Source organism: Arvicanthis niloticus, chromosome 20, assembly GCF_011762505.2.
Source record: "Arvicanthis niloticus isolate mArvNil1 chromosome 20, mArvNil1.pat.X, whole genome shotgun sequence".
In the NCBI taxonomy this organism is placed as follows: Eukaryota; Metazoa; Chordata; class Mammalia; order Rodentia; family Muridae; genus Arvicanthis; species Arvicanthis niloticus.
This window is the reverse complement of record NC_047677.1, coordinates 18,803,404-18,825,830: the sequence shown is the minus strand read 5'-3', so window position 1 is coordinate 18,825,830 and position 22,427 is coordinate 18,803,404. Positions and strand designations below refer to the sequence as shown.

Genomic DNA, 22,427 nt, shown 5'->3' with positions numbered 1-22,427 from the left:
CTCAGTCATATCATATCTCTTCTCTTGGTCAGAACCAACATGGATTCAGAATAAAGTTGGTTACATTCTCAGTGAGAAAAGTTGCAAAGAATCTATACATTCAACAAAGAAAATGACAGATTTTCAAATCAGACTTCAGCAGTTACTGATATTTCATAATACTTCCATTTGTCCCTCAGAATTATAGTTAATACACCCATCGCTAGATCTTAATACATTAATCAAGATTGATTGATAAGTAAATAAAAATATAAATTGAAAAGTTATTGGTTTGCATTTATATGTTAGCTATTTTTACTTATATTATTGTCACTTTTAAATTTTACGTATTTTATTTTGCACATTTAAAAACCCATTATAAGAAGGAGGCCTAAGGGCTTTGTTAGAGTGTAGGGGAATCAATGGAGTGGAAAAGGTTAAAGGGCACAAGTCGTCTTCCCACAGATGCCACCTCACCAACCTTCGCTATCAATTATTGTGGATACAGAAGGCGGCTATTGGCATGAAGTTTATTGTAACAACAAATAAAGTCTTGCCATCAGGGAGAATGCCAAGAGAATTCAGGCCTGTCGGGCCAGCTGAAGCTCCACCATCGGAGTCACATGTTCCCAAGGCCCTTGACTATTCTGAAATTTAACCAGACTGCCCCCATGAAAAATAGACCAATTACATCTCTCTCTCGGTCTCTTGAAATAAGTAAATGCATTTCGAACATTTTCTTTACTAAATCAGGAACTTGTATATTTTCCCCATAGTAAGGAAAGGAAGGGCAAGCTTTAACAGGACAGACTGCCATTCCCCAGTGAGGTTGCACGGGGCGGGGTGGGGGGAGGGGGGGACCAAGAATTATGGTATCTAATCAATAAATGTGCCTATGAGCCAAGAATGAAGTGTGCATACAAAGAGACTTTAAGAATATTGTGTCATTGTTGTTTAATCTTTATCCCACCCAAAACCTCAGTTTGAGTTTGACTTCAGGAACCAGCTAGAACAGTGGGTAAAGTGGTAGGCACAGCATAGATGTTTGTCTCACTGACTAGAAAACATTGGTTATTTCTCATAGGAATAACTGTAAGCATATCCAGTTTTCCTTTAAAAGATAAAACTATGGATAATCTGGCTAATAAGCAGAAAGGTGTAACAGCCAAGGTTTTGCACAACATATAATCCTCTCAGAAAAATAATCAAGCCCTTCCTTTAATTGATGTGTCAGGAGTTCCTGAATCCAACAGAAAACCATCTCCCCCTTAACTGGAAACGGTGGGGCTACTTTTATGAACCTCTCTCTTGTCTCAATCACTGAAGAAGACAGGGCCTGAATTTTTTTTTTTTTCTGCTTTGTGAAATGCAGGAGCACAGACTAAATTTGTCTCCATTTCTCCTCAGTGCTGAGCCAAGCTGAGACCTGGCAGCGGCTACACAATGACACCCGCTCTTTATTCCCCGTGGTGTTGGAGCAGCTGGATGACTACAATGCTAAGCTGTCCGACCTCCAGGAATCCATTAACCAGGCCCTTGACCACGTCAGGGATGCAGAAGACATGAATAGAGCCATCACTCCCAAGCAGCGGGAACATGAGGTACAGTGGGCGGCACTGTAAACGCATGTCAGACATAGACGAACTGAACTTCTGCAGAGAAAGAGTGGCTGACATTAAAAACCTAAATGTTGATATACCTAAACACTCATATTTTAAATATGGTTGCTTTTTTGCTATTGTAAGTTACTACCATATCTGTGCCTTAAATTAAGTTGAAGGATGATAAACATTTAGTCTTTGCTTAGGTAAGAATGAGGTCTTCTCAGTGATTGCACTCCTACATGAGGCTATGCTGCTTTCTCCAGACAGAAAAGGATTCAAGAAACATACGTCTGCCCAGAACTATGTCTTTTGGATATTTTCAGGTTTTCGGAAGGTGTAAATTTTGGTAGGGAATTTTCCCAGGCCACTAACAGCAGCTCTAGAGGAAGGGGGTTAAACTCAAGCTAAAACCATACAAACACAAAAGGTGAGGAAAATTCTAAGTACCACCATAGCTTGCCCAGCCTATCTTTCTCTGATGCCCACGTCCACGGGGCTGGGAAATGCTGACCATGTGTCCATTCCACACCACACTTGTGGTCCCCACCACCAACCATGAAGAACCATCCTCATAGGGATGACACAAGTAAACACAGGCATGTTTGTAAAACTTAGGCTAAAAAAAATCAACACAGACAAACAGAAATGGCCAGTACCAAATCCATCCGTTCATTTGAGTGTTTTATTGTCAAAAGGATTAACTTAAGGGTGGTCCACTGATGAGATTTTTCACTCGTCGTTGCCCCTCAGTAGGCTGTTGTAAAATTTCCTAAATAAAAATAGCTTGTCCTCACCACATTTTTCTAACAGAAGCAAACTTTTATTCAGTCCTCTTGTTTTTTTAGAGTGATAGTAGCCAGTGTAGCATTGAGTGAATGTATGTACAACAAGCATGTAAGCATAGCCTAAAGTACTGTTTAAAGATAGCCGCTGGAGTCTACCTGCCCTGCAACTTCCTATTTGCCTATTTCACATTCAGTCAACCGCAAGACCCTCCCACTTTTACCATCTAAGCAAATTCTGTCTGCCATTCTTCTACAGTTTCTTTCGTTCTGACCTTCGTCATTTCCCAGCCAATATGACCTTGTTCTATTTCTCCTCCATCCTGACATTCCTCCGGGCCACCCTCCCCATCCTGGCAAAGGTGCCACACCCACTAACAATTCTCACAATGGCTGCTTGCTCTTATTAAAGCTCTTCATTGATTCCTTACCTTGTATAATGATGCTATGGATGCTAACTCTGTGGACCACGCGATGGGTTATAACATAAGTTTGCAGGTTTATGATAATCATTTTCAAAAGAAAACCAAATAAAGGGATATTTTTATTCCAGTCTCACGTGAGTGCTTGGAATTGACCTTTATTATAGGGCAACATTACCACAGGTTAGAGGTATACAACTAAATTTATAAACAAAAGGGCCACTAGTTACTTAATGCATCTGTACTACATCTTCAATAAACTCCAGTGCAATCTGAAAAAGGAAACCATAGCAGCTCTCACAAATGGAAAGTCCTAAGATATTTTCATCAAATCAATGAATCTTTACTGATATGTTTAATGTGCATCAGGAGTTATGCTGGGTGGTTTAGAGTTCAGAGATGAAGAACACGTAATTCCACGATAGCGTGGATCTTCTAGCTTAGAGGGAAGGTTGATCCATTCATGGATGACCACAATAGAGAAACACAGCAGTGTGCCTGCATTATGGGGTTGCCTCTGTGAGAAGTAAAGAATGACTAACACAGCCAGGTGAAAAGGAAATAAAGGCGCCTTCTAGGTAGTCAGGGACTGCCTGAGCTGAATGCATGAGCCAAGGATAAGGAGACTAACGGAGCAGATCAGAGAGGGTTCCATAGGCCACGTGAAGAGCTGAGACGCCTGTAAGGCAGAGCCTTCAAATGATGTTAACCATTACACACTAACAAACGTGCAACAGGCAGCAAGCTACCATACACATGCTAGCAGAAATATGAATGCCGGGCAGTGGTGGTGCACGCCTTTAATCCCAGCACTTGGGAGGCAGAGGCAGGCGGATTTCTGAGTTCGAGGCCAGCCTGGTCTACAGAGTGAGTTCCAGGACAGCCAGAACTACACAGAGAAACCCTGTCTCGAAAAAAAAAACCAAACAAACAAAACTGCCCCCTTAGCCATAGAAGGAAGGTTTCATTACAGGACAAAAAAAGCTAAGATCTGCCTTGATGTATCTGCAAACCCTGCGGGGGTTCTCTTTTCCAACTGTGAGCTGTCAGTCTCAGAAAGGGCTTTGTCTTCTGCACCGACCTTTACCAGAGAACACATTCTAGTATAGTGTGAGTTACCATGCTCATTTCCCCACTGACTTATTTTTAGGGTTCTGTGATCTCCATAACCAATAGGAGTGTCACACAATGGGCTGAAGACTAAAGCACAGGCATGCATGACCAGCTGCTTTGCCAGTATTTGGTAAATACGGACATGTGTCAGAACTTTGTCATAAGCAGTAAATGAACATTGTCGCCTGTGTGAAGTGACTTCAGTTCTAAAAGTAAATGCATGCCAATCTAGCTCTTAATTAAAATCTTCTTATGCACATTTTTTAAAAACCCTCATGGATGTGGGTATCAGGAATTTGGAGTTTCAGTGATTTCAGACAGATGGCGGGCCTCTTTTAGCTCTGCTAAACAAATCCTTTTACTAAGTACAAATGAACAGCATGAGCAGAATTTTAGGAAAAGAACAGCAGGGTGCGCAGAATTGTGAGCCTCTGTCTGTCCTGCTGCCCTATCTTCCTAGCTAATGATCCGAAGTCGCCAGTTTCAACAGTGTTTCTTGATGCCTATACAAACACTGCCTCCCAGATATGGAGGCCATGGAGTTTCCCCTTTTCCTGTGTGGTTGTGCCCAGTTCCCTTATCTAATTCTGTCCTGCCTTTGATCTAGGCTACGTGACTCATTACATAGCATGCCTCACTTACTAAAGCTCTTACATCCTTTTATTCTTAAATCTACTGAAAGTTCTGTGAAAACTATAGAAACCACCCACCCTCACATGTCACTCCCATGTATAGACACATATGGGTACATACCCAACACAGTCCTCCTGTTCTGTTATTTATACGAATCAGGTTGGAAGACAAATTCAGGTAGTTCTTCTAAAGCCCAGGTTAAGAAAATGACCATCAGAAGGAGCCCCTCCCTCTTCTGCACTGATACAGCCATGAATTGTAGCAATGCAATCATCTTTAATACATTTAGGGTATAGTCTATGATCCAGTCTCAAAGGTATACAAGTGCAGCTGTGTATCCTCTGTGTGTGTGTCTGTGTATGCATGTGCATGTGTGTGTGTGCACCTGTGGTTCACATTTTGTCTATCCCCACTAAAATCATAAGCACCCAAAGGGCACTGCTCCTGCTGTACATGAATTCTGTCTTCCCAGGATCTAACGTAATGTCTTGCATGCATCCATTTTATTTGTCAACCAATGGGTATAAATGGGACATGGAATATCCCACCTGCTGTGTAACCCAGATACGGATTCTGAATACTGATTGTTCCTGATCATCAATACTCTTCCCAACATTAGCCAGACTCTCAAATTACTAAACACTACTACTGACCCTCTTTCTCCTACTCCTCCATGTTTAAATGTTGTGAAATATTTAATCAAAACCTACTATTTCAGTTATATAGCAGTCTTTTCTTTAACAAATTTGAGTAAGTGAAACCTTATTATTGGAAGTTGATTCTGTTGATTGTGTGGAAGTTAGAATATGATTTTTAAATTTTTCATGAAATTATGCTGCTCAATTTTATTCCTTTAAGTAATTAATTATAGAGCTGGCATCAAATCCATGGCCTTCTGCATGGTGGGAACATGTTCTACTGATGAGTAATATCCCTAGCCCAAACTTAAGAATTTTTAGCAAAATATTTTTTCTTTTATGGTTCCCTCCCACTACCCCTCACCGTTACTCTCCAGATCTTCTCCCTTGTGGATCCATTCCCTTTCTGTCTATCATTAGAAAGCAAGCTGACTTCTAAAGGGTAGTAATAAGATAAAATATAACATAATAAGATAAACAAAAACTAACATTGGAATAGAACAAAACAAACAAAAGAAAAAGAGCCCAAGAAACAGACATAAACACGGAGACCCACTTGTTCACACACTCAGGAAACCCATAAAACCACTAAACTGGAAGCCATAATATATACACAAAGAACATGTAGGGTAAACATATGTGTGTGTATTATATCATATGTAATTTATATAACACATATGTTATATATCATATATAATTTTATATATAACAGGTATATTAAGACTTTTTTAATATTAGAGGAAAAACCCTGACATAACATTATAAGAAACCTAACATAGTATTATGAGACAATGATGTGGTGAAGTTTTTTTTCTGTTGGCCATCTCTCTGCTAAGCATGCAGCCTGAGCCTAAGAGTACTTTGTTTCCTCAATGAGACTCCCTTGGAGAAAACTGAATTTTCATTTACAGTATTCATCAACTGGAGAAGGTTTTTTTCTATGGTGCACAGTAACATCCTCTCTCCTTCGTTTTCCTTCCATCAGAAACAACACGAGCGAGTGAAGGAGCAGATGGACGCCGTGGGCGCCTCTCTGAGCATGTCTGCAGACTCTCTTACCATACCCCGGCTCACACTTGACGAACTTGATGAGATAATAAAGGTAAGGGGATACCTGGATTGCTCAGGCTTGCCATGATAGCAATTTTGACCAGCAGCTCAGTGTCAGAGTAATACAATTCAATTCAAGTTAGTAGGATTGTGAAATAGTGTCAGGTAATGGGGACCTCTAATTTCATGTATTACACAGTAGCTACTAGCACACACAGCTACTTACATTTCAGTTTCGTAAAATTAGAAATTCTACTCCGAACCAGCTGCATTTCACATCCTCAAGAGCCACATGTGGCTGGCAGCTTTGATGGCACAGATACAGTCATGGTAAAATCTATTAAAAGCACTAATATAGTTCTTCCCTATGCACTCTACCTAGGAAGCTATTGAACAACCCAAATCATCCAATCAAATTTAATCCAATTAAATAAACTCATAAGTTAAACAGACCATCCTTAAAAGGAGAAAAAGTGTTCAACATTCTTAACTATCAGGAAATACAAATTAAAACCACTCTGAGAATCCATCTTGTGTCAATCAAACAAGAAGAAAACAAACACTGGCCAGGATGTAGGGGAAATTAACCCTTATTCACTACCCATTGGGAATGTAAACTTGTGCAGCCACTTGAGAGTATGACTCAGCTGGACCCATCTTAGTTATAAAACTGAAGGACTCTCCAACAATGCCTAACTTAGCTCATCCAGTGCCACAACTAGCAAGGGACAGAAGCAGCTCTCCCACTCTCATTCCCTCAGAGCTGGCTTATCCTGTCATGACAGCCAGCTCTACTGTGCTGCCCAGGCAAGGTACAGGACCCACTCTCCCAAACGCTGCAGCAGGTGAGGGGCAGGAACAGCTCTCCTGCTCAAATGACCTTGGAGCCAGCTCTTCTGCCTGCCTTAGGTGGCAGGGCATCCCTCCCTCGTCTACATCACTACACGGCACACAAGTGTTGGGGCCAGCTCTCCAATGCTCACTCCTTGTGTCCTAGCCATTCCTGAATCCTTCCTTCCTTCTTTCTTTCTCTCTTTCTTTCTTCCTTTCTTTCTTTCTTTCTCTCTTTCCTTCTTTCTTTCCTGCTTTCTTTTTTGTATTTATTGGATATTTTATTTACATTTCAGATGTTATCCCCTTACCCCATTTCCCCAGGCACCCAGAAATCCCCTATCCCATCCCCCCTCCTCCTGCTCCTATGAGGGTGTGCCCCCACCTACCACCCACTCCCACCTCCCCACCCTCAGATTCCCCCCCACTCAGTGTTCAGCCTTCATGGGACCAAGGATCTCCTCTCCCACCTATGCCCAACAAGGCCAACCTCCCCTACATATACAGATGGAGCCATGGGTCCTTCCCTATGTGCTCCCAGGCTGGTGGTTTAGACCCTGGGTGCTCTGGTTGGTTGGTATTGTTGCTCTCCCCATGGGGCCACAAACCCTTTCAGCTCCTTCAGTCTTCTCTCTAACTCCTCCATTGGGAACACCTTGATCAGTTCAATGGTTAGCTGTGAGCATCCGACTCTGAATATGTCAGACTCTGGGAGACCTCTAAGGAGACAGCTATATCAGGCTCCTGACAGCATGCACTTCCTAACATCCACATCAGTGTCCACCTTTGGTGACTGCACATGGGATGGATACCCAGGTGAAACAGTCTTCAAACGACCCCTCCTTCAGTTTCTGTCCCACACTTTGTCTCCATATTTGCTCCCATGAGTATTTTGTTACTCCTTCTAAGTAGGACCGAAGCATCCACACTTGGTCTTCCTTCTTCATGAGCTTCATGCGGTCTGTGAGAAATCCTCCTTTCTTTAACTGACTTTTTACCAAGTCTTGTCAGCCCTCTGTCCAAAATGAAACCTAGCTTCCGGCCACTTTCCTATCTCTGCTGCCGTTCTCTAGTTCTAATTGCCTCGTATCCCTTGTGAGGTGGCAACGGAGTCTCCTAACAGATGCATTTGCCACCACTGACAAATTTAGGAAGAATAACTGTACAGGCCCTGCTCAACTCCACCCTCTTCTTGGATGGAAGCTGAGGACAGAAAGCCTTATTTCCTTGTGTTCTTCCATAATTAGGCTCTTTGGGCACAAGGGCCCCTAAGGGTCACATTGCCTGACCAGGTAGGTTAACTGTACTTCTTGGATTGAGTACTAGTTACCAGTTAGCTGAGATCTGGAGGCATGCTTCCACCTCAGCTGGACAGACATAAGGCAACATGCTAAGTCTCTGGATTTATATATTTTCCAGTTTGTATAGAAACTAGATGCTTGAGAGAAGAGCTCCCTGCTGGTAGATCCCCCAGAGAGATTTGCCATGACTGGACTAGAAAGGTGGAGCATCAGTGGGCTGTGTGACTAACAGAAGCCACGTATTTAGTTTCACTGTTAGAGAGGAAATAGAGCATATCTGCATGACAAGGAAGCAGTCCAAAGAGAAGGGGATGAAGATGCAGAAGTACACAAATCCTCCTCACAGTAATTTAAGCCTGAAATTGCCAAGAAGGAAAATGGTCAGTTCTGTTGTTATCTGGAGAAACCTTCTATGATTCTCTAAACCCAAGTCATTTAATTTGTCTTTTTTTTTTTCTTTAGAATGCATCTGGAATTTATGCAGAAATAGATGGAGCCAAAAATGAGCTGCAAGGAAAACTATCCAACCTGAGTAACCTCAGTCAGGATTTAGTCCAAGAAGCTATGGACCACGCATACAACCTTCAACAGGAAGCCAACGAGCTAAGCAGGTAAGATCGCAGTTTTAGAGACGCAAATATTTACATGGGCCAAGTGAGACATCTGTATTCAGTTCCATACCAGAGTCACTAGGATGCTGCAAGTAGGTTGGGCTTGGCTTTGCATGATCACTGATTGGTTTGTTAATTGTCTTCTCAGAGCCAGTCTTTGAGACTAGAAACCTGTGCTCTAGGCAAGGGTGCAAGTGAGATCTGTTCCACAGTTGTTAATAAGGAGACTGGGGCAAGAAATCAAATCCCTGCACAGCGTCTAATTCAACCATCATTACCTGCTTATTTTATAGACAGCGTTTACTTTCCGTACCCAAATATCATAAGTCAAGCTGGTTAGGAGTTAGCATTACAAACTGACTCCTGCTAAATACTCAACTTTCTGCAGTGCCCAGCAGGAAATGTTTAATTTAATTCCTGTTAAGAGGGGGGAAAAATCAATTGACAATTTCCTTCGCAGCACCTAGAAGAGTCACACACCCTCTGGCCACTCAGTTAATGTTAATTGAAATGTACCAAAAGATTGGAATTGAAATCATGACCCTGAAATAAGTAAATCACGAGGTCATTATAGAGAACGGGTACCTGGAAAGGTCAAGGGTAAGGGCCCAAGATGAACATCTGTTCTAATGCACACCATGCTTTAATACCTCCTCATCAGAACTTTCAAACATCACTCCTGACTGAGTGTGTGGGGGGGGGAGGGAGGGTCAGAGGTGGCTTAAGGAATAAGAGGGAGGAAGGAATGGAGAAAGAGAAGGGAAAGGTGGAGGGCAGAGAAGAGGGGAGCGGAAGAAAAAGAGAAGAAAGAAGGGAGGAGACAGAAAGCATGACCGCTTACAGCAATGGCAGTGCGGGCGTGTTACAGCGATGTTCAGTGTGGTGTCCTGAATACTTAGGTGCCCTAAGAAGTAGGCTTTAAATGAAAGCAGTAAAGGGGACTTAGATACAATGTCAGTTTCGACGACATTGCAGATTGGTTGATTATTAGTTTGAGCCATCCTCTGGCTCTCTCACAATCCCTTCATCTTGACAGCACCTCTGTCTCACTGGCGGGTATAACATGGCACCGTTCCCTAAATGTCATTCTGCAGTGGTAGTCCAGCAGGCTTCAGTGGAAGTTACTGCTTGTTTTACTGGCTCCACAGGCATAAATGCCAATCAACCTGACATCATGTTTCTGACTCAATCTATTCACGGAAACATTCAAAATTTATAGGCCTTCACCCTCAAAATATAAACACTGAAAATTCCTCATCATTTGTCTGGTGTGCATACTTTTACTTTGACTCTTTTTGTGAGGTAGGGAGCTTGTTTTGTTTTGTTTTGTTTTGTTTTGTTTTGTTTTGTTTCAGAGTCTCTCATAACTTAGACTGCCTTCCAACTCTGTATAGCCAAGGTGGATATTGAATTTCTGATCCTCCTGCCTCTCCCTCCCAAGGGCTGAGATTACAAGTGTGTGCTGCTGTACTGTTGTGTGCATTGTTGGGGATCAAACCCAGGTTTGTGCATGCTAGGTGCTTTGTATTTATTTGTCTGTTCGGATTTCCTGGACAAGATCTTGGAGTCTTACTCTTCAGGCTGGCTTGAAACTCACGGCAATCCTCCTGCCTTTGCTTTCTGAATGCTGAGATTACAGGCATGATATCCCTTTTTCTTGTCTACTTTCTTCATGTTTTACTCTTGATGCCATTTCTAAGGACAGGTCCCAGGGAGGGAAGGTGGAGAGCATATGGAAGGGACACACTCCCATATGGCGTACTCTTGCCATAATTGATCCTTTTCTCTGTCAAAGCCAAGCTCTGTTTGATGGCTACAATAACATGAAGACAGTATCATTTTATTGTCTTCTTTTTTTTTTTTCATTCCGATTTGAAAAAAAATTCAAATGAGCCATTTTTGTGAATCCTTACTGTGCCCACTGGGAAAGTCAGCCCTGCTACACTGGAGATTGCTGATGAAGGCCTTAAACAATGAGAAGTAGCTGAGGAAACACAGAGGAAGTTGTTCAGCCTGGGAGCAAACTGGGCCTGAGCCAGATGGTGGAGGCTAGGAAAGAGATGACTGTGCTCATCAGGTCCGTGGTTGGGAAAGAACTGGATCCTCAGAGTCCAACAGTCTGGGCATAGACAGCCATTGTTTGCAGGTTATTGGTATAGGAAGTTATATTAGCTGTGAGTGTCTGGGACTCAGACACACTAAGGAGCTGCTGGACCTGAGAATCAGTAAAACAGAGGAATCAAGATGAGCTGTGAAGTGAGCATGATGTTTACATGATAGAGGGTTAAAAAGTGTTGGTTGGCCAGGCACGGTGGTACAGACCTTTAATCCGCGCACTCAGGCAACAGAGGCAGACTGAGTTCAAGGCCAGCCTCATCTACATAGTGAGTTCCAGAACAACCAGGACTAAGTAGAGAGACCCAGTCTCAAATAGGGGGCGGGGGTAGATTATCGGTCAGGGAAGTAAATGCTGTAATACATTTTCTAAGTCCAGTTCAGAAATGGTTTAAATATAACTATAAATCCTGAAGTTCAGGAGATGCAAGTGCAGGATGCCATTTTACTCAGCTGGCCCTTGTTATGCCTGTGTGATTCCTCAGAGGATGTGTGGCTACTCACCTCTGTATGCGTGAACACTTACGTGATAGGTTCATCGGGAGTGTTCCCTAAATCCTACCCAAACTCGGAAGGAATAATGCAGAGAACGTGGTGCTTCAGGACAGAGAGGAAACTAGACTGAGCTGCGGCTGTCTGAGGAATCAGACAGACCTTAGCCCACCACTGTGTGCCTGGCAAGCTCTGCACCTTCCCCAAGACTGGGTTGGGAATAGGTAGGAGCATATGGCTTCAGGCCTTTGTCCAACCTGCACCACTTAAATAAACCTTTGTAAAGAGGGACAGGGGACTCTTAAACTCCTATTCTTAGCAGCTACTGCCAAGCAGCAGCTGCCATAAGCCAAAAGAGGATGACACCTTGGGGCAGCACTGGAAAATGAATGTGATTGTAATGTACCCCCAGGAAGGCAGACTCAGGAAAACCTTCCAAGACAGGTGGCTTTGAAAAAAAAAAAAAAAAAAAAAAAACACAGGAAGGCAGCATCTGTGATCCCTGAAGTACCAAAATGAAACCCTAAGTGTGGCCCCCATTTCCTTTGGAAGTAAGAAGGAGAAGTAACAACATTGTTTACTGACAGAAATTTGCACAGCTCAGACATGAATGGGCTGGTGCAAAAGGCTTTGGATGCGTCAAACGTCTACGAAAACATCGCCAATTACGTCAGTGAAGCCAACGAAACAGCAGAACTTGCTCTGAATATCACTGATCGAATTTATGATGTGAGTACTCCTTGACCTCGGGGTCTGTTGGTATATCGCCTTTTCTTTTCCCTGTTTTGATTAACAGATTTCTATTGTCTTTCTTGGTTTTTTTTTATATAAAAATACCATTATGACTTGCTCTTATTTGCACTTCCTCCCCCCCGACTTACTAGTTTTTCTCCCTTCCCTAAATAGTCTCCTTCTGCTTTTATGTGAATGTGTGTCCTGGATTATCTATATAAAATATAATGTGTATATATAATACATAATATATTATATACACACATTATATTTATATTCTATATAGATATATAGAGAATATATTATATATATGATGTAATAGATATATTATATATCTATATACATAAGTTATATAATATACATTACTATAACACATTGCATATGTGTGTGAAATATATATTTTATATAATATATAGTTTTTTACGTTATATATATGTATGTATATATATATGGTTTTCTATCATAATCCCTTAACCCTTGACATTGACATCATTTCAAGTGACATCATTTCAACCCAAAATCCATGAAACATTCAGCTGTCCTTACCTCTCTGACCACTTGTTTCATAGGCTGTGAGTGGGATTGACACACAGATCATTTACCATAAGGATGAAAGCGACAACCTTCTCAACCAAGCTAGAGAGCTGCAAGCAAAGGCGGATTCTAGTAAGTGTCTCCTTTTCTCCTCCTTCTGATTCATAACCATCTTTTTAAAATGTAGACAGGTTTCTAAAACCTGGGCTTGAGGAATAAATAATATTTCACTAAATGACATCAATACTTTATAATCAAGTTACAAAACAGAGTACTTGACATTTCAAAGTAAATTATGATGAAAAAAAGAGCTTCCGTGTAGGAAAACTGCATGGAAACATATTCATCCAACATATGGTGGGAATTCCTACTAATCGAATGTTCTGGCTAATTCTAGGTCATGATATTCAAAGAGATAAAACCATAAAATGCACTAAACATGGAAACTATGTTCCCCGTCATGTGATCTTCCATTAATCATCCAGAAGAGCCTTCACATTTTTAAAAGTGAGAGTTAGCTTGGGTAACTGGATCAATCAATCCAGTGAAAGCCGACTGGGATAACCGGAAACCACCTGGTTGTCTCTGTGTTGCTATAGCTTGTTTGCTGCAGTGGGTGGCTGTGGGCAAGCCTAAAGGACACATGGAAGGAAGCTTTCTCCACCGCAGTAAAAATAAACACACTGAGAATGAAACAGAGGACACAGTGAAACACAGGGGTCCCTTTCTGACTGGACCAAGGACACCATTAAATGGCCCTCATTTCTCAAGTCATGAACTCATCCCTAAGGCTATTTGAGCATCGGCTAGTGAGTTGGGAAGCAGCTAGCTGATTTCTAGCTATCATCTGAAAACAAGAGTTTGAAATGGAGTACTTTATGAAATTTTATCAGATTAATTGTTCTCAAGTCAACCAAAAAAAAAGTCTCTTTGTCCTCTTCTGAAGATGGAGAAGTGAGCAGACTTTGATTTTCATATTCTGCATGCTTAGTAACAGGGCAACTGATATTTTATGCTTTCTAGATAGACAAAGGTAATTAAGAATGGTATTGATTTCCTCTGTCCTAATTTATCACAGAATTTATATTAATGTCTTATAGAGCTAATTCTGAATATGCTTTCTGGAAATTAATGAGACTAGCAGCAAAGAGTTAGGATGTCAACAGCAAACCATTTTGAAAGCTAAGTGCTGGCTAATCTGCATGATGGCTTTGTTGGGTTTGTGGGAAAGCCAGCATATGGCGATCCTTATGATCTAGTCTTTTAATTGTTCTGTTCTGCCTGCTGATTCTTCCCATGTGTCTCAGTGAACCCTCTCATTAAGCTACTGGACCTCCTGAAAACAGCCTTCCTGTCTGGAAAGAGCATGCTCTCAGAGTCCAGCATTTGATATCCAATAAGTCTCCATCAGCTTCTCTGACTGTTTGGCAGATCTAGTCATATATTTGGTGATCTGTTTATTTTGGGTTAAGTTCCATCCCATGTACAAAGGACAACATAAAGGAGTTAGGACCATGTGAGTGACCTAAAACTTGACAGGACTCTCTCTTTTGGGCAGTAAGCACATGTGTCGTATGAATTCCAGTCTTCATAGAGTCAGCTGCAGCCTAATTCCAGATTAGTGTTTATCCATTTTCAATGACTTCCTGTGATGATCTTCACTTCTCAGCTGGCTTTCTTTTTCATTGTCTGTACCAAAGATTTAACAATCCGGAATAAACTTCAGAAAGTGGTGTTTGACACAATGTTCTGGAAAGACGGTAGTTTCATCCATCAGGAAACACTTTCAGCAAAGCATTTCTTGTTATAAAATTGATTCTCCTCATATTGTTAGCAAGAGTTAAATAAACCAAACATAAGTTAAATAAAGCAGCATTTAATGCAGTCACAGGTCCCAAAACAAAAGCTAAAGCTTTATATTGCCATATCTGAAAACAGAAACTTTAAAAAAAAAAATGGAAAGGGAGGTTCATTGTCACTAAAAAGTATGTTAAGTCACTCTTAGAATGCTGGGAACTTCTCAGAACCCTGGAGGAAATAAATGCTTATTCCTGGTTACACCACACTGAGAGTAAAAACAATGATGCTCCACTTTGTAGATAACCACTATACAGAGCAGTGACAAAGCTCTCGAAGGGTGAGCTAGGAGAGACGGGCCCTGGGGGTGGTCTGCTGATTTTTAGAAGCCCACTGGAGGGAACAGAGGGAAGAAGAGAGGCAACTCCTTTACTGTTTGTCAAGAAGTATAAACCACTAGTTACTGGGAAAGCTGGTCTTCAGTTCAGATAAAGGGACACAACTTCACGGCCCTCTAGGATTTGCTCAAGAATAGTCCCAGTTTGGAAATCATGCCCAGAGCATATTTTTGAGGGGAAAAAAAAACAAAACCAAAAACAAACAAACAAACAAACCCCAAAACCTTTCACAAATGATACACAGAGAATAGATTATGCAGGTCTGTTAACTTGGAAATTTAACTCTCCCAGGAAGAAGCCTCCAGCCTCCCAGTGAATTCTTTAAAAATTTTAGAGGTCACCACTTTTATAAAAACACTTAGAGACAACAGCAAAAGAAATATGCTCCAGCTTTTTCCTATAAAAGCCAACAAAAATGTAAATATCAAAACCTCAGAAGAACACAGAAAAGGGGGAAATGCAAGCCAAATTCTCTTACAGATACAAAAATCCTAATCAGCCAGGAGTGGTGGCTCATGCCTGTAATCTCAGCATTCAGGAGGCTGCTGAGGCAGAAGGTTGACTACAAAGACAAGGCCAGCTTAGACTAGAGAATATGACCCCCAGCTCAAAAAAAACAAACTTTAGCAAATCAAATCCACCAAACACAGAAGTGGTAGCACATGGCGAACAACATACATTTATTATAGGATTTCAAAGGTAGTTTAACATTAAAAAAAAATAGCCCACCATATTTACAAACTGTAGGATAAAATTCATATGATCATCTCACTATCCACAGGAAATCTTTATTTAATGTGTGTGTGTAAAATGGATAATTCTACAACATGTATCTATAGGTCATATTACATATATATATATTCATATTCTTCCCCTTCTCCAACTCCTCTTAGATCACCCCTTCCTACCCACTTCACTTCATTAATAAAACAGCACTCATCCAATATTTTTTAAACTCTTAGTAAACAGAGAACAGAAGGAAATTTCCATAATCTAATAAAGAATAATCAAGTAATATTCAGCAAACATGTTCATAATAAAATATGAAAAGGCTTTTCCAATGAGACTGCAAACAAAGGCAGGCTATCCTCATTATCAATTCTATACATAAAAATCTAGCTTAGTTTTTAAAAAAAAATAGCTGGAAATTAGCATTTTAAAATAACACCATTTTCAACAGCATCAAATACCTAGGGGAAAAAATTAATAGAATTCAATAAGAGTGGCACATATAAAACTAGAACTCACTACTACTAAAGGACAGTAAAGGTGCTCTAGAGTAGAACCGAGTATTGTGTGCAATTTTATGTTTTAAAACACAAATAAAATATCTAAGTAAAAGTTAAAAAAAATAGTAGATACCATATCCACCGAAAGATCCAACTTTGTACAATAGACAAGTCTACACTGTGTAGCTATAGGTGCTATACAATGCTAGTTGGAACACTGTAACACTGTGGAGATAGACAGACAGACAGATCAACGGATGGATGGATGGATGGATGGATGGACGGATGGACGGACGGACTGACTGACTAATTCTGGAATTTTCTTGAGAAGAGAGAGAAAATTCCAGTAGCCTTGAAAAGTAAGTCTTGGAACGTAAGAGTGAAGTATAAATGATAACATATGTGAGCAACACTACATGGACTGAGTGGTTGCGTTTGTACAGATCAATGTATGATACATTAATGTATGGTGATATGTATGATAATATGTATGATCATTAATCAAAGACAAACAAAACACTAGAGATGACAAATGAAAGGAGGAGGGTCTGGAGGTAAGGAAGGGAACAGTGAGGGGTCAGAACATGGTAACGTGGGACTGAAGATGATCAAAAGATGTTATATACATGTGTGCAATGTCACAATGAAATCCACTGATTTTTTTTGCAATTGGAAGATGCTAATGAAAGTGGAAAAAAAAGATATCAAGACTTATAACTTTACAGATATCAAAACAAATATATAAATATTATAGTACTTTAGTCATGTCATTGGAGGGAATTTTAAACCACACAATATCTTTACTCAAGTGTACATACCCTCCAGCACACACACATATAGTTAAAAATGAAATAAATCTTTCCAAAGTGAAGGGACTGGAAAGATGGGTCATCAGGTAAGAGGACAAACTCTTCTTGCAGAGGGATGCAAGCTTGACTCCCTCTGGTGGCTCACAATCTATAACGAGCTCCAGGGGAGCTAACGCCCTCTGCTGGCCTCTGTGAGCTATACAGTAACAGACACGTGGCCCACAGAGACACAAACATATACACATAGATAAAAATAAAATGTCTATAAAACTAGATAATGGCAGATAAACACTGCACTCCAAATAGTGGTGATTTCTGGCTAATCATAGAGTGCACAGGAGCCTGGGGAGTGCTCATAGTGTTCCATCTTGATGGCATCCACGTGGCCATGTTTTGTGTTCACTGTGTGAAAATTCGCCAAGCTGTACACATACAGTCTGTGTCATGTCTTAGGTACATGACATGTATTTATAAAAATTGTATTGAGAGAACTAAGATGGAGGAGTCAGATTCTCTTATAACCATGCATCATCATATAAATAGGTAACTTTTTTTACTTTATCATCTGTACTGCTAGGTTTTATTAGTCACAGCCTTGCTCTGCTTCTCAAAACAATTGGCATCGTGGCACTGTAAGTCACTCCCAACCAGAGTCACTACTTCTCTGCTATCCTGTACCTCTTAAACTAAATGCCGTTTTCCAGAACTGACTGTCTCTGTTCCTACAGTGCTAGAGTATTGCATATGTGTCCACCATACAAGTCAGAGGCAATACTGCTGAGATGGAGACATCTTTCATGCATCGTGGACCTTCTGGTACTTTCCTCTGCTTCTTCTCCACAGGCAATGATGAGGCTGTGTCTGACACCAGCAGGCGTGTGGGAGGAGCCTTGTGGAGGAAGGGTGCCCTCAGAGACAGACTGAACGAAGCTGTTAAGCAATTACAGGCAGCAGAGAGAGGTAAGGCTCCAGAACTTCAAGGTCCTGCGTGTTTGGCCACTGGTGTAAACAACCTTGCAAGGGGGGGATTAAGTGACTCCTTAGTCATGGGCGCCTTACTCTTCTTAGGGTATTTGTTCTCTCATGACAAAAAAATAAAATGTTCATTACTATCCAAGAACTATCCGTAGAAATAAAGCTGTAACTATATCACCCAGAGACGAGCATTAAATGAAGAGTGTTTTCTTCCCGTCTTTGATCTGTGCCTGAATGCATATGTCCGCATGTATTTGAGTAGGATTGTGCAATTCACGGTGCTTGGTTACCTCTCTTGTGAACACTATTCCTTGCTTACAGCATGCCCTAATTTGGTCATTGGATTTCGCCGGGCCCCACTGTAAACAGCATCCTCTGTTAGATGTCAAATTGTTCTTATCAAATAAGCAAGGAGATCAATGCACCAAGCAGAGAACAAGAGTACTTCTCTTAGCTAATCTAGGACTCCAGTCAAGGTGTCTTGAAAGGCTGTGATTGGACACAGATGCACCTTCCTGGGTACAGCAAAAGCTAAGACACGGCTGCTGGATATGGGTGTTGTGCTGACATTAGCCAGCCTCCGAACCCAGGAGCCCTGGCAGGGAGAGTGTGCATGTGCTGAAAAGTCCTATCAGAGCTACAGATACCTGCCCGGAGTTTGCTGGGCTCTGTGGAGATCAGAGTCACAGTTTGTCTTCCAGCGGAAGAGAATCCTGAAGTTTGTCGGGACTGGGAAACTTTCTCCAGTGTGTGCAGCTGATAAAAGGGAGATACAGGTTTCACAACAGTGTCCAGCAGGGTCCAAAGCACAGAAGATTAAACAAAACATTTTTCACTTTAAAAACCTGAAAATATCAACTAAGTATTGTTATTACAAAAGTAGCACATTACCCTTATAGAAAAAAATCTGAAAACCCACAATAGAGGGGGGAATAAAAGAGGAAAAATCACCTATAATTCCATCATCTAGAAAAAAATTGGAGTTATAAACTTACATTATCTTTATTTTAAATGTGCAGTAAATATTATCTGTGTGTATAATGTATGCTTGTTTCGGGGGGTGAGTATGAGAGAGAGAGAGAGAGAGAGAGAGAGAGAGAGAGAGAGAGAGAGAGAGAGAGAGAGAGCACACATATCATTGCTTCACTGTGAGCTTTGAAAGTCAAAGACCAACCTCAGGTACTGGCCTTCACTGTCAGCACTGTTTAAAACAAGGTCTCTAGTTCCTGGGACTCACTAGGTTAAGGTCACCAGACTGGCCTTGAACTTGCCTTGATCCTCCTGCCTTTACCTCAAGACTCAGATTACAGATGTGTCTCACTACACCTGGCTGTTTTATTGTTTCTGTGAGGTAGGGGTCTGGTGATGTAGTCATGGCTGGCCTAGAACTTAATACGTACCCTAGCTAGGCTGGCCTCAAATTTGTGGTAATCCTCGCTGCCCCCTGCTGGTCTACAAGCTTCTAGGAATACTCCTATCTCTGCTTGCCAACTTGCTGTGAAGAACTGGCTTACAGATGTGGCTACCACTTCTGACCTCATGTGGGTTCTGGGGAATCCCATCCCAAATATGTAATAGTTTTTTAGCGAAACTTGGATCTTAACATTAAAGCTTTTCTGAACCATGTTTTTTTTCTTCTTTTGAAAAAAAGAAAAAACAAAACCTTTTCTTAATAATTTACTTCTGTTCTGAATGTAGCATCATTTTTACGGCAAGAGTTCTTCTACAAGAAATTACTTTTCTATAAAAGGAAGAGGTTTTTATGGATGTGAACATCACGGAAGATGACACTTTGTGTGCATTTTCTGTCACTTTCTAACCAGGCTGCTAACCTAAATAAATACTAAGGTTCCGTGTCATTGCTGCTGATTGTTATAATTGCGTAGGTTTGGTCATTTACTTCTTAACTTTAAAACTTTTTAGGTAGGCGTTTGTTGCCATCCATCACTTTCCAGTTCATTTAACTGATAGCATAGTCATCATATATTTAAGCGTCTTAGTCCCCTTTCACAGCCCAAAATTTAAGGTCCATTTCACCCTACTGTTTGAACTGAGATCCACCAGTGCTCTCCAGTAAAGGGAACATCCCTCTGCTCTGTGTGCAGGGGACGCCCACCAGCGCCTGGGTCAGTCCAAGCTCATCATTGAGGAAGCTAACAAGACGACAATGGCTGTCCAACAGGTCACCACACCGATGGCTAACAACCTCAGCAACTGGTCACAGAACCTGCAGACTTTTGACTCTTCTGCATATAACACTGCAGTGGACTCTGCTCGGGACGCAGGTACATCTTGCATGCTTTACCGTCTTGTCTGTCTGAAGAACTGGCCACTAAACTCTACACGGCTTTTGACAAGAAACGGTGTGTGCCGTTGGCCTTTTAGGTTGGAATGCTGTAGAAATTACTTTAGAAAAAGAGGGACATTTTACTCGGCTCATCTATGTGTTTACCTAGAGTCTAGATTTATCCAGATTCTAGACACTTATGTATGTGTGCCGACATGAAATATACACACACTTACAGATAGTTGCATTGGTAGAAGTAATACAGTAGTTAAATTGATGAAGTGGATTTTTTATTATATGGCAGCAATTATAATGATAGCAAATATCCCTATCAGTGTGAGACTGATCCTTTAGCATAAAAGTTTAATCAAATGTCGGAGTAGATAACTTTAGCAAAATACTGTCTTACTTTAGAGGGAAAAATATCTAGTAAATGGTATTAATCTCACTCACTCACATTTGCATTCTGCTTGTTGAGTGGATCAGATTATTACCAACTAATGCCAACTACATGTCTTGGCCAACTCACATATACAATTTTATAGCAATGAAAACCATATCCATTAATGTCTACTTAATATAGTTTTGTATATGTAGTTTAAAATCACATAATGACACAGAAATTCTCTTTCCGTCCTCACACTTTTATTCAGAATCTTCATAATCTCTTGGATATCAGTGTTTACCACTGTCATGACAAACTGTCCCTGGGATTGTTAGTCACTCTCTACAAACCATTCTCCAGAGTAGCTTTACAGAACACCTCTGAAGTCAAAATAGTCATAAACCCGTAGGTGATCTTTCTGGGCTTGGGTGTGGTCTGTGTGTTATTCAATTTTTGCATTTTTTTCTCCATCTGTTTTAAGTTTATCTTCATCTTCTTTCATTTGTCCTATCAAGTTCTCTGTCTTAGTTATGGTTTTGCTGCTGTGAAGAGACGCCATGACCAAGGCAGCTCGTATAAAGGAAAGCATTTCATTGCTGCTGGCTTACAGGTTCAGAGGTTCAGTCCATTATCATCATGGCAGAAACCATGGCAGCACACAGGTAGATTTGGTGCTGAGGCTCACACTGGGTCAAACTCAAGCATAAGAGACCTCAAAGCCCACCTCCACAGTGACACACTTTCTCCAACAAGGCCACACCTCCTAGTAGTGCCACTCCCTCTGGGCCAAGCATCAAACAGATGAGTCTATCAGGGCCATTCCTATTCAAACCACCATGTTGTCGTAATAAGCACCAAGGATAGCGCCGAATGAAATTGTCTCAAGCTACTGTCTTTCTCAAATAGTATTTGGCGATTTAATACAAAGTCAATTAAACAACATACCATAATGTAAGAGACTTTGGAGAGACTCTATATGAAGAGAGTGAGAAGTCTGTGTTATATACCTTACCATTAGCAGAACAGTCTTGCTTGCCGTGTCCCCTTGCCTGGGTCCTCATCAGTGGCCGCAAAGCTGCCCTCTCTGTCTATGGCAGAGGCAACGTTGGCTTCATGCTCCTGGGTTCCTCGTCTAACTCCATCTCCACTGTAACAGCAGCCACAACAGTGTGCCTCAGTAAAATCCTTTTCACCTGTCGTAACTGTCCGTATTACAGACGTGTGGAGACTAAGCTATGTGATTAAAGGAACATCTGTATGTTTGTCGTGGAGCCTGCCCTCTAGAATGTACACTGCAAGTCAGCACGCACTGCATTCCATTTATAAATCAATATGTGCTCTAAATGTCACAGAAGAGAACAGAACAGGTTATGCCTTGAGCTCTACTATTAATTTTGTAAGGTTAAAAATGATGTCCATAGATTTGCCAGAGGCAACATGTTTGCTGGACCTCACATGATTTCTAAAATATTATAAAATATTCAATTGACCTGTTTTCCTTATCACAGTGAGAAATCTCACCGAGGTTGTCCCCCAGCTACTGGATCAGCTTCGTACTGTGGAGCAGAAGCGGCCTGCAAGCAATGTTTCTGCCAGCATCCAGAGGATCCGAGAGCTCATTGCTCAGACCAGGAGTGTCGCGAGCAAGGTATGTGGTGAGGGGTGTCATCAGCTACCTGGGAATGATGGAGAAATGAGCTAAGCTTCAGG

At 41.2% G+C, this 22,427-nt stretch overlaps 1 protein-coding gene across 1 annotated transcript in view; it reads left to right on the top strand.

Annotated features, from left to right (window-relative positions):
• The window catches only part of Lama4 (laminin subunit alpha 4), a 139,507-nt gene that overhangs the window by 75,854 nt on the left and 41,226 nt on the right, over positions 1–22,427 (top strand). Inside the window, exons 11-18 of the mRNA XM_034524245.2 lie at positions 1,387–1,580; positions 6,157–6,273; positions 8,816–8,964; positions 12,159–12,300; positions 12,873–12,969; positions 17,914–18,030; positions 20,151–20,330; positions 22,226–22,365. Coding sequence (XP_034380136.1) covers positions 1,387–1,580; positions 6,157–6,273; positions 8,816–8,964; positions 12,159–12,300; positions 12,873–12,969; positions 17,914–18,030; positions 20,151–20,330; positions 22,226–22,365 — 1,136 coding nt within the window. The remainder of the gene's footprint in view (positions 1–1,386; positions 1,581–6,156; positions 6,274–8,815; positions 8,965–12,158; positions 12,301–12,872; positions 12,970–17,913; positions 18,031–20,150; positions 20,331–22,225; positions 22,366–22,427) is intronic.